At 47.5% G+C, this 13,246-nt stretch overlaps 1 protein-coding gene across 3 annotated transcripts in view; it reads right to left on the reverse strand.

Moving 5' to 3' along the window:
• The window catches only part of tmem63c (transmembrane protein 63C), a 413,010-nt gene that overhangs the window by 48,282 nt on the left and 351,482 nt on the right, over positions 1-13,246 (reverse strand). For 2 of the 3 annotated variants that reach the window (XM_067992151.1, XM_067992152.1), the window contains exon 13: positions 12,857-12,979. The exons of the other annotated variant lie outside the window; for it this stretch is intronic. In XM_067992151.1, coding sequence (XP_067848252.1) covers positions 12,857-12,979 — 123 coding nt within the window. The remainder of the gene's footprint in view (positions 1-12,856; positions 12,980-13,246) is intronic. 3 annotated transcript variants of the gene reach the window in all.

The following is a 13,246-nucleotide window of genomic DNA, read 5'->3' on the forward strand; positions in this document are numbered from 1 at the left end:
ATTCCCTGGACTCAGGAGAGGTCCCGGCAGATTGGAAAACTGCTAATGTAACACCGTTATTTAAAAAGGGTAGTAGGCAGAAGGCTGGAAATTATAGGCCAGTTAGCTTAACATCTGTGGTGGGTAAAATTTTGGAGTCTATTATTAAGGAGACAGTAACGGAACATTTAGATAAGCATAATTTAATAGGACAAAGTCAGCATGGCTTTATGAAGGGGAAGTCATGTCTGACAAATTTGCTTGAGTTCTTCGAGGATATAACGTATAGGGTGGATAAAGGGGAACCAGTGGACGTAGTGTATTTAGACTTCCAGAAGGCATTCGACAAGGTGCCACATAAAAGATTATTACTTAAGATAAAAAATCACGGGATTGGGGGTAATATTCTGGCATGGGTGGAGGATTGGTTATCAAACAGGAAGCAGAGAGTTGGGATAAATGGTTCATTTTCGGACTGGCAACCAGTAACCAGTGGTGTTCCACAGGGGTCGGTGCTGGGTCCCCAACTCTTTACAATCTATATTAACGATTTGGAGGAGGGGACCGAGTGCAACATATCAAAATTTGCAGATGATACAAAGATGGGAGGGAAAGTAGAGAGTGAGGAGGACATAAAAAACCTGCAAGGGGATATAGACAGGCTGGGTGAGTGGGCGGAGATTTGGCAGATGCAATATAATATTGGAAAATGTGAGGTTATGCACTTTGGCAGGAAAAATCAGAGAGCAAGTTATTTTCTTAATGGCGAGAGACTGGAAAGTACTGCAGTACAAAGGGATCTGGGGGTCCTAGTGCAAGAAAATCAAAAGGTTAGTATGCAGGTGCAGCAGGTGATCAAGAAAGCCAACGGAATGTTGGCTTTTATTGCTAGGGGGATAGAATATAAATACAAGGAGGTATTGCTGCAGTTATATAAGGTATTGGTGAGACCGCACCTGGAATACTGCATACAGTTTTGGTCTCCATACTTAAGAAAAGACATACTTGCTCTCGAGGCAGTACAAAGAAGGTTCACTCGGTTAATCCCGGGGATGAGGGGGCGGACATATGAGGAGAGGTTGAGTAGATTGGGACTCTACTCATTGGAGTTCAGAAGAATGAGAGGCGATCTTATTGAAACATATAAGATTGTGAAGGGTCTTGATCGGGTGGATGCAGTAAGGATGTTCCCAAAGATGGGTGAAACTAGAACTAGGGGGCATAATCTTAGAATAAGGGGCTGCTCTTTCAAAACTGAGATGAGGAGAAACTTCTTCACTCAGAGGGTGGCCGGTCTGTGGAATTTGCTGCCCCAGGAAGCTGTGGAAGCTACATCATTAGATAAATTTAAAACAGAAATAGACAGTTTCCTAGAAGTAAAGGGAATTAGGGGTTATGGGGAGCGGGCAGGAAATTGGACATGAAGCTGAGTTCGGATCGGTCAATGCCCTGTGGGTGGCGGAGAGGGCCCAGGGGCTATGTGGCCGGGTCCTGCTCCGACTTCTTGTGTTCTTTAGATTTGTGGTTGGGATCAGATCAGCCATGATCTTATTGAATGGCGGAGCAGGCTCGAGGGGCCGATTGGCCTACTCCTGCTCCAATTTCTTATGTTCTTATGTTCTTATGTTCTTACAGGAGTAAAGATGTCTTTCTGCAATTATATAGGTGAGACTGCACCTGGAGTATTGTGCACAATTTTGGTCTCCTTACCTAAGAAAGGATATACTTGCCATAGAGGGAGTGCAACAAAGGTTCACCAGACTGATTCCTGGGATGGCGGGATTGTCGTATGAGGAGAGATTGAGTAGACTAGGCCTGTATTCACTAGAGTTTAGAAGAATGAGAGGTGATCTCATTGGAACGTACAAAATTCTTACAGGGCTCGACAGGGTAGATGCAGGGAGGATGTTTCCCCTGGCTGAGGAATCTAGAACCAGGGTCATAGTCTCAGAATAAAGGGTAGGCCATTTAGGACTGAGATGAGGAGAAATTTCTTCACTCAGAGGGTGGTGAATCTTTGGAATTCTCTACCCCAGAGGGCTGTGGAGGCTCAGTCATTGAGTACATTCAAAACAGAGATCGATAGATTTCTAGATATTAAAAGCATCAAGGGATCTGGGGATAGTGCAGGAAAATGGAGTTGAGATAGAAGATCAGCCATGATCTTGTTGAATGGCGGATCAGGCTCGAGGGGCCGGATGGCCTACTCCTGCTCCTATTTCTTATGTTCTCTTTAAAGACCGCCCATTGTTCAATTACTGTTTTGCCTGCCAATCTTTGATTCCAATTTACCCGGGCCAGATCCGTTCTCAACCCACTGAAATTGGCCCTCCTCCAATTAAATATTTTTACTCTAGATTGCTCTTTGTCCTTTTCCATAACTAATCTAAACCTGATGATACTATGATCACTGTTCCCTAAATGTTCTCCCACTGTCACCTGCTCCATTTGGCCCGTCTCATTCCTCAGAACAAGATCCAGCAATGCCTCCTTCCTTGTTGGGCTGGAAACGTACTGGTGAAGAAAGTTCTCCTGAACACACTTCAAAAATTCCTCCCCCTCTTTGCCCCTTATTATTATTACTATCCCAGTCTATATTAGGATAGTTGAAGTCCCCCGTTATCACTACTCTATGGTTCTTGCACCTCTCTGTAATTTCCCTGCAAATTTGCTCCTGGTCACCCTATTATAGAAAGGATATTATTAAACTGGAAAGAGTGCAGAAAAGATTTACTAGGATGCTACCGGGACTTGATGGTTTGACATATAGGGAGAGGTTAGATAGACTGGGACTTTTTTCCCTGGAGAGTAGGAGGTTAAGGGGTGATCTTATAGAAGTCTATAAAATAATGAGGGGCATAGATAAGGTAGATAGTCAAAATCTTTTCCCAAAGGTAGGGGAGTCTATAACGAGGGGACATAGATTTAAGGTGAGAGGGGAGAGATACAAAAGGGTCCAGAGGGGCAATTTTTTCACTCAAAGGGTGGTGAGTGTCTGGAACGAGCTGCCAGAGGCAGTAGTAGAGGCGGGTACAATTTTGTCTTTTAAAAAGCATTTGGACAGTTACACGGGTAAGATGGGTATAGAGGGATATGGGCCAAGTGCAGGCAATTGGGACTAGCTTAGTGGTATAAACTGGGCGACATGGACATGTTGGGCCGAAGGGCCTGTTTCCATGTTGTAACTTCTATGATTCTATGATTCTATCTCCTTCCCACTAGTTGGTGGTCTATAGAATGTACCCAGTAGTGTAATGGCACCTCTATTGTTTCTTAACTCTAACCAAATAGATTCTGTCCTTGACCCCTCCAGGACATCCTCTCTCTCCAGCACTGCAATATTCTCTTTAATCAATACTGCCACCCCTCCTCCTTTCCTTCCCTATCTTTCCTGAACACCTTATATCCAGGAATATTTAGTCTCCAATCCTGCCCTTTCTTGAGCCAGGTCTCCGTTATTGCCACAACATCGTATTCCCATGTGGCTATTTGCGCCTGCAGCTCACCAACCTTGTTTACCACACTTTGTGCGTTTACACACATGCACTGCAAACCTGTCTTAGACCTTCTCGTATTCTCTCTTAGTCTGATCCCACCTAATACTGTACTATTTCTTACTCTAGAGCTATCAGTCTCTCCCAATCCTTTGTGCACCTTGTTTCTTATTTCTAATAGGACATACTGGTGGCCATCTCCCTACCAAATTAGTTATACCAAAGCTGTCGTTCAGGGATCAGTGTTAGTATCATAGTATGTTACAGCACAGAAGGAGGCCTTTCAGCCCATCATGCCTGTGTCGGCTCTTTGAAAGAGCTATCCAAATAGTCCCATTCCCTTGCCCTTTCCCTACAGCCCTGTAAATTTTTTCCCTCCAAGTATTTATCCAATTCCCTTTTAAAAGTTACAATTGAATCTGCTTCCACCGCCCTTTCAGGCAGCGCATTCCAGATCATCACAACTCACTAAGTAAATAAATGTTTCCTCATCTCCCCCCCGCCCCCAATCACCTTAAATCCGTGTCCTCTGGTTACCGACCCTTCTGCCACTGGAAACAGTTTCTCCTTATTTACTCTATCAAAACCCCTCATGATTTTGAACACCTCTATCAAATCTCCACTTAACCTTCTCTGCTCTAAGGGGAACAACCCCAGCTTCTCCAGTCTCTCCATATACTGAAGTCCCTCATCCCTGGTACCATTCTAGTAAATCTCCTCTGCACCCTCTCCAAGGCCTTGACATCTTTCCTAAAGTGTGGTGCCCAGAATTGGACACAATACTCCAGCTGGGGCCAACTTGTCCTGTCACCCTCAAAGATTTGTGTACATCCACCCCCAGATCTCTCTGTTCCTGCACTCCCTTTAGAATTGTACCATTTAGTTTATATTACCCTCCTCATTCTTCCTACCAAAATGCATCACTTTACACTTCTTTGCCTTAAATTTCATCTGCCATGTGTTTGCGCATTTCACCAGTCTGTCTGTGCCCTCCTGAAGTCTGTTACTATCCTCCACATTGTTTACTACATTTCCGAGTTTCGTGTCATCTGCAAACTTTGAAATTATACCCTCTATACCCAAGTCCAGGTCATTAATATATATCAAAAACAGCAGTGGTCCTAATACTGACCCCTGGGGAACACCACTGTATACTTCCCTCCAGTCTGAAAAACAACCGTTCACCACTACTCTCTGCTTTCTGTCCCTAGCCAATTTTGTATCCACACTGCCCCTGCCCCTTTAATCCCATGGGCTTTAATTTTGCTAACGAGTTTATTATGTGATACAATGGTTAGGACCATTGCTGTTTCCTATTTTCATTAATGGCCTCGATGTAGGTGTTGGGAGAATGAGTCACAAGTTTGGACGACACCAAGTTATGTGAGTGAGTTAGGACTGTAGATGATGCCCATCTACTGCAGACAGATCGCTGTGTGTTGGGGGAATAGGCCTGTGCTTTGCAAATGATGTTTAATTTTGGAAAGTGTAGTGTTATACACGTGGGCAGGTCTGTTGCTAAATATACATACAGCTGAGAGGCAACTGGGGTCAGCAACTCTGGTCGGGTGCATTCCTGGACGTTTCATCACATAGCCATAACCCACCCCCACTCCCCCCGGTCCCTTCCCACCCGCCCTCACCCCCAAATCCCCACCCCGGTCCCGCCTCTGTCCCCCACCCCTGTCCCAATCTTTAATACCTGGAGACTATAAGGAGGGATGATATATTAGCAGGTTCCTCTAATGAGGCCATATGGGTGGAGCTTAAAAACAAAAAGGGGGCAAGCACTTTGATGGGAGTGTACTATAGGCCCCCAAACAGTCAGGGGGAGATCGAGGAACAGATATGTAGGCAAATCTCAGAAAATTGTGCAAATAATAGGGTAATAATCGTGGGGGATTTCAACTTCCCCAATATTAACTGGGATACTCAGAGTGTAAAAGGCTTAGAGGGCACAAAATTCTTAACGTGCATCCAGGAGAGCTTTTTGAGCCAGCATGTAGAAAGTCCTACAAGAGAGGGGGCGGTACTGGACCTAATTCTAGGGAATGTGGCCGGCCAAGTGGAAGAAGTGCTAGTAGGTGAGCACTTTGGTGACAGTGACCATAATTCGGTGAGATTTAAGGTGGTCATGGAAAAGGACAGGGAGGGGCCGGAAATAAAGGTTCTAAATTGGGGGAAGGCCGATTTTAATAGGATAAGGCAGGATCTGGCCAAAATGGACTGGGATCAACTGCTTGTAGGAAAATCCGCATCGGAGCAATGGGAGTCTTTCAGAAGGGAGATTGAGACCATACAATGGCAACATGTTCCCGTAAAGGTCAAGGGTGGTTCCAAGAACTCCAGGGAACCTTGGATGTCAGGGGATATACGAGAATGGATTAGGAAAAAAAGGAGGGCTTTTGGCAGATACAAAAGGCTAAAGACGGAGGAAGCCCTAGAGGAGTACAAAAAGTGCAGGGGGATACTTAAAAAAGAAATTAGGAGATCAAGGAGGGGCCATGAAATAACACTGGCGAGCAAAATAAAGGAAAATCCTAAGATGTTTTATAAGTATATTAAGGGTAAGAGGATGACGAGGGAAAAAATAGGGCCCATTAGGGACAAAAATGGCAATCTGTGTGTGGAGCCGGAAGATGTAGGAGGGGTTCTAAATGAATTTTTTGCATCTGTTTTCACTATGGAGAAGGACGATGTAGACATAGAAATACGGCAGGGGGACTGTGATATACTCGAACATATTAACATCGAGCGGGAGGAGGTATTGGCGGTTTTAGCAGGCCTAAAAATGGATAAATCCCCAGGCCCGGACGAAATGTATCCCAGGCTACTGTGTGAGGCAAAGGAGGAGATTGCGGGGGCTCTGACACATATATTCAGAACCTCTCTGGCCACAGGGGATGTGCCAGAGGACTGGAGAACCGCTAATGTAGTACCATTATTCAAGAAGGGGAGTAGGGAAAAACCGGGGAACTACAGGCCAGTGAGCCTAACATCAGTGGTAGGAAAATTATTGGAAAAAATTCTGAAGGACAAAATTAGTCTCCACTTGGAGAAGCAAGGATTAATCAGGGATAGTCAACATGGCTTTGTCAAGGGAAGATCATGTCTGACTAATTTGATTGAATTTTTTGAGGGGGTGACTAGGCGTGTGGATGAGGGTAACGCAGTGGATGTGGTATACATGGATTTCAGTAAGGCCTTCGATAAAGTCCCCCACAGGAGACTGGTCAAGAAGGTACGAGCCCATGGAATCCAGGGTGCCTTGGCACTTTGGATACAAAACTGGCTTAGTGGCAGAACGCAGAGGGTGATGGTCGAAGGTTGTTTTTGTGACTGGAAGCCTGTGGCCAGTGGGGTACCACAGGGATCGGTGCTGGGTCCCTTGCTGTTTGTGGTCTACATTAATGACTTGGATATGAATGTAAAAGGTATGATCAGTAAGTTCGCTGATGATACAAAGATTGGTAGGGTGGTAAATAGCGAGGAGGATAGCCTCAGTCTGCAGGACGATATAGATGGGTTGGTCAGATGGGCGGAACAGTGGCAAATGGAATTTAACCCGGAAAAGTGCGAGGTGATGCACTTTGGAGGGACTAACAAGGCAAGGGAATACACAATGAATGGGAGGACCCTAGGCAAGACAGAGGGTCAGAGGGATCTTGGTGTGCAAGTTCACAGATCCCTGAAGGCGGCGGAACAGGTAGATAAGGTGGTAAAGAAGGCATATGGGATACTTGCCTTTATTAGCCGAGGCATAGAATATAAGAGCAAGGAGGTTATGATGGAGCTGTATAAAACACTGGTTAGGCCACAGCTGGAGTACTGTGTGCAGTTCTGGTCGCCACACTACAGGAAGGATGTGATCGCTTTGGAGAGGGTGCAGAGGAGATTCACCAGGATGTTACCAGGGCTGGAGCGCTTCAGCTATGAAGAGAGACTGGGAAGATTGGGTTTGTTTTCCTTGGAGCAGAGGAGGCTGAGGGGGGACATGATTGAGGTGTACAAAATTATGAGGGGCACAGATAGGATGGATACTAAGGAGCTTTTTCCCTTCGTTGAGGGTACTATAACAAGGGGACATAGATTCAAGGTAAAAGGCGGGAGGTTTAGAGGGGATTTGAGAAAGAACTTTTTCACCCAGAGGGTGGTTGGAGTCTGGAACTCACTGCCTGAAAGGGTTGTGGAGGCAGGAACCCTCACAACATTCAAGAAGCATTTGGATGAGCACTTGAAATGCCATAGCATACAAGGCTACGGACCAAATACTGGAATATGGGATTAGAGTAGACAGGGCTGATGGCCGGCGCGGACACGATGGGCCGAAGGGCCTCTATCCGTGCTGTATAACTCTATGACTCTATGACTAAAGGGAAGGGTGTATTTACAGGACAATTCTCTATAAGTCAAAGCACAACATTTTGTCTTTGTACAAGACCCTGGTTAGAATGGTGTCCTCATATGGTGGGTGATATTGAGGCTTTGGAAAGGGTGCAGAGGAGGGCCACTGGACTAATTCCCAGCTTAAAGCATATTAATTATCAAGATCGGCCAAAAGTGCTGGGACTCAACACTTTAGAGAAGTGTAGACGATGGGGTGATTTGATCGAGGTTTATAAGACGATGAAGGGACTGATTGTGTTTGTACAGACTAATTGTTTCAACTAAATGGGTTAGGAAGGACCAGGGGTCACAATTTCAAGTTATGTAAAGGCTGAACGAGGTTAGATGTTCGGAGGTTCTTCTTTTCCCAGAGAATAGTGGACCTGTGGATCAGGCTGCTGGCTCGGTGGTGGACGTTGATTCGCTTCAAGCGAGAGCTGGACCTCATACAAAAGCTCGGTACGGTATAACATTAATCAGGGCCATGCAGAGGCCAGGGTCGGATGGGGGCTGTCCCAGTTACCTGGACACAAAGTGACATAGGAACGTAGGAACAGGAGGAGGCCATTCAGCCCCTCGAGCTTGTTCCGCCATTCAATTAGATCATGGCTGATCTGTATCTTAACTCCATTTACCCGTCTTGGATCTGTGACCCTTAATACCCTTAACTAACAAAAATCTACCAATCTCAGTTTTGAATTTTTCAATTGACCCCCAGCCTCAACAGCTTTTTGGGGGAGAGAGTTCCAGATTTCCACTACCCTTTGTGTGAAGAAATGCTTCCTCACATCACCCCTGAACGGCCTAGATCTAATTTTAAGGTTCTGCCCCCTTGTTCTGGACTCCCCCCACCACCAGAGGAAATAGTTTCTCTCTATCTACCCTATCAAATCCTTTAATCATCTTAAACACCTCAATTAGATCACCCCTTAATCTTCTATATTCAAGAGAATACAAGCCTAGTCTCTGCAACCTGTCCTCATAATTTAACCCTTTAATCCCCGCTATCATTCTGGTGAATCTGCGCTGCACCCCCTCCGAGGCCAATCTATCCTTCCTGAGGTGCGGTGCCCAGAGCTGAACCCAGTCTCCAGATGGGGTTTAACCCGAGCTCTGTACAGCTGGAACATCACTGCCTCCCCTTTATATTCCAGCCCCCTCGAGATAAAGGCCAACATTCCATTAATCTTTTAAATTATTTTTTGTACCTGTCCACTAACTTTTAGTGATTTCTGTACTTGGAACCCGAAATCTCTCTGCTCATCCACAGCTCCGAGCTTCTTGCCATTTTCTATCTTTCTTAGGCCCAAAGAAGATGACCTCACACTTTCCCACACTGAACTCCATCTTTTTTTTTATTCGTTCATGGGATGTGGGCGTCGCTGGCGAGGCCGGCATTTATTGCCCATCCCTAATTGCCCTCGAGAAGGTGGTGGTGAGCCGCCTTCTTGAACCGCTGCAGTCCGTGTGGTGACGGTTCTCCCACAATGCTGTTAGGAAGGGAGTTCCAGGATTTTGACCCAGCGACGATGAAGGAACGGCGATATATTTCCAAGTCGGGATGGTGTGTGACTTGGAGGGGAACGTGAAGGTGGTGTTGTTCCCATGTGCCTGCTGCTCTTGTCCTTCTAGGTGGTAGAGGTCGTGGGTTTGGGAGATGCTATCGAAGAAGCCTTGGCGAGTTGCTGCAGTGCATCCTGTGGATGGTGCACACTGCAGCCACTGTGCGCCGGTAGTGAAGGGAGTGAATGTTTAGGGTGGTGGATGGGGTGCCAATCAAGCGGGCTGCTTTGTCCTGGATGTTGTTGAGCTTCTTGAGTGTTGTTGGAGCTGCACTCATCCAGGCAAGTGGAGAGTATTCCATCACACTCCTGACTTGTGCCTCGTAGATGATGGAAAGGCTTTGGGGAGTCAGGAGGTGAGTCACTTGCCACAGAATACCCAGCCTCTGACCTGCTTTTGTAGCCACAGCATTTATATGGTTGGTCCAGTTAAGTTTCTGCTCAATGGTGACCCCCAGGATGTTGATGGTGGGGGATTTGGTGATGGTAATGCCGTTGAATGTCAAGGGGAGGTGGTTAGACTCTCTCTTGTTGGAGATGGTCATTGTCTGGCACTTGTCTGGTGCGAATGTTACTTGCCACTTATGAGCCCAAGCCTGGATGTTGTCTAGGTCTTGCTGCATGCGGGCTCAGACTGCTTCATTATCTGAGAGGTTGCGAATGGAACTGAACACTGTGCAATCATCAGCGAACATCCCCATTTCTGACCTTATGATGGATGGAAGGTCATTGATGAAGCAGCTGAAGATGGTTGGGCCTAGGACACTGCCTTGAGGAACTGCTGCAGCAGTGTCCTGGGGCTGAGATGATTGGCCTCCAACAGCCACTACCATCTTCCTTTGTGCTAGATGTGACTCCAGCCACTGGAGAGTTTTCCCCCTGATTCCCATTGATTTCAATTTTACTCGGGCTCCTTGGTGCCACACTCGGTCAAATGCTGCCTTGATGTCAAGGGCAGTCACTCTCACCTCACCTCTGGAATTCAGCTCTTTTGTCCATGTTTGGATCAAGGCTGTAATGAGGTCTGGAGCTGAGTGGTCCTGGCGGAACCCAAACTGAGCATCGGTGAGCAGGTTATTGGTGAGTAAGTGCTGCTTGATAGCACTGTCAATGACACCTTCCATCACTTTGCTGATGATTGAGAGTAGACTGATGGGGCGGGAATTGGCCGGATTGGATTTGTCCGGCTTTTTGTTGACAGGACATACCTGGGCAATTTTCCACATTGTCGGGTAGATGCCAGTGTTGTAGCTGTACTGGAACAGCTTGGCTAGAGGCGCAGCTAGTTCTGGAGCACAAGTCTTCAGCACTACAGCCGGTATGTGGTCGGTGCCCATCGCCTTTGCTGAATCCAGTGCACTCAGCCGTTTCTTGATATCACGTGGAGTGAATCGAATTGGCTGAAGACTGGCTTCTGTGGTGGTGGGGATATCGGGAGGAGGCCGAGATGGATCATCCACTCGGCACTTCTGGCTGAAGATGGTTGCAAACGCTTCAGCCTTGTCTTTTGTACTCACGTGCTGGACTCTGCCATCGTTGAGGATGGGGATGTTTACAGAGCATCCTCCTCCCGTTAGTTGATTAATTGTCCACCACCATTCACAACTGGATGTGGCAGGACTGCAGAGCTTTGATCTGATCCGTTGGTTGTGGATTCGCTTAGCTCTGTCTATAGCATGTTGCTTCCGCTGTTTAGCATGCATGTAGTCCTGAGTTGTAGCTTCACCAGGGTGGCACCTCATTTTTAGGTACACCTGGTGCTGCTCCTGGCATGCTCTTCTACACTCCTCATTGAACCAGGGTTGATCCCCTGGCTTGTTGGTAATGGTAGAGTGAGGAATATGCCGGGCCATGAGGTTACAGATTGTGCTGGAATACAATTCTGCTGTTGCTGATGGCCCACAGCGCCTCATGGATGCCCAGTTTTGAGCTGCTAGATCTGTTCTGAATTTATCCCAGTTAGCACGGTGGTAGTGCCACATAACACGTTGGATGGTGTCCTCAGTGCGAAGACGAGACTTCGTCTCCACGAGGACTGTGCGGTGGTCACTCCTACCAAAACTGTCATGGACAGATGCATTTGCGACAGGTAGATTGGTGAGGACGAGGTCAAGTAAGTTTTTCCCTCATGTTGGTTCGCTCACCACCTGCCGCAGGCCCAGTCTGGCAGCTATTTCCTTCAGGACTCGGCCAGCTCAGTCAGTGGTGGTGCTACCGAGCCACTCTTGGTGATGGACACTGAAGTCCCCCACCCAGAGTACATTCTGTGCCCTTGCTACCCTCAGTGCTTCCTCCAAGTGGTGTTCAACATGGAGGAGGACTGATTCATCAGCCGAGGGAGGGCGGTAGGTGGTAATCAGCAGGAGGTTTCCTTGCCCATGTTTGACCTGAGGGTCCAGAGTCAATGTTGAGGACTCCCCGGGCCACTCCCTCCTGACTGTATATCACTGTACCGCCACCTCTGGTGGGTCTGTCCTGCCAGTGGGACAGGACATACCCAGGGATGGTGATGGAAGAGTCTGGGACGTTGGCTGAAAGGTATGATTCTGAGTATGGCAATGTCAGGCTGTTGCTTGACTCGTCTGTGGGACAGCTCTCCCAATTTTGGCACAAGTCCCCAGATGTTAGTGAGGAGGACTTTGCAGGGTCGACTGGGCTTGGTTTGCCTTTGTCGTGTCCGGTGCCTAGTGGTCCGATGCCGGGTGGTCCGTCTGGTTTTATTCTTATTGTGACTTTTTTTAGCGAGATTTTACAACTGAGTGTCTTGCTAGGCCATTTCAGAGGGCAATTAAGAATCAACCACATTGCTGTGGGTCTGGAATCACATATGGGCCAGACCGGGTAAGGACGGCAGGTTTCCTTCCCTGAAGGACATTAGTGAACCAGATGGGTTTTTACGACAATCCGGTCGTTTCATGGCCATCATTACTGATACTAGTATTTTAATTCTAGATTTTATTTAATTAATTGAATTTAAATTCCCCAGCTCCCGTGGCGGGATTTGAACTCATGACTCCGGAATATTAGTCCAGGTCTCTGGATTACTAGTCCAGTAACATAACTACTATGCTACTGTACCTATACTGCCACAGTTTTGCCCACTCACTGAATCTATCAATGTCCCTTTGTAACTTTCTGCTCCTATCCACGCTGTTTACTATCTACAGTCAGACAGGGCTCGGGGCTCCCAGACAGACGGGGCTCGGGGCTCCTAGACAGACGGGGGCTCGATGCTCCGATCTGTTCCCCCCAGACGCCAGCCCTGATCGTGTGGAGGTACAATCCTGCTGCCGGGGATGTAGTACCAGGAGCAGGACCAAGGCTAAGGGCTAGTGCAGCCCATTAAGCAGCTTGGCACTGCTGGTCACCTCAGTACAGATAACATGGATTTCATACCAGCCGAGAGCTGCTCACCATTTGGAATTTGATTCCTACCAGATAATGTCGCTCAGCCCTGGGGCATATCTAACATCCCATCTGTAAGACTTGACGACAGTAGTGATACTGGACTGCTGCGGGCAATACCTGCATCGACTGTACTGGTAATCCTTCACAATCCTGAAAAAGAAAAGAAACAGAAGCACGGGGCGGGTGAGTGAGAAGCGGGCGAGCGAGAAGCGGGTGAGCGAGAAGCGGACGAGCGAGAAGCCGTTGAGCGAGAAGCCGGTGAGTGAGAAAAGGGCGAGTGAGAAGCGGGCGAGTGAGAAGCGGGCGAGTGAGAAGCGGGCGAGTGAGAAGCGGGCGAGCGAGAAGCGGGCGAGCGAGAAGCCGGTGAGCGAGAAGCCGGTGAGTGAGAAAAGGGCGAGCGAGAAGCGGGCGAGTGAG

The sequence above is a fragment of the Heptranchias perlo genome, chromosome 10, assembly GCF_035084215.1.
Source record: "Heptranchias perlo isolate sHepPer1 chromosome 10, sHepPer1.hap1, whole genome shotgun sequence".
NCBI classification, from domain to species: Eukaryota; Metazoa; Chordata; class Chondrichthyes; order Hexanchiformes; family Hexanchidae; genus Heptranchias; species Heptranchias perlo.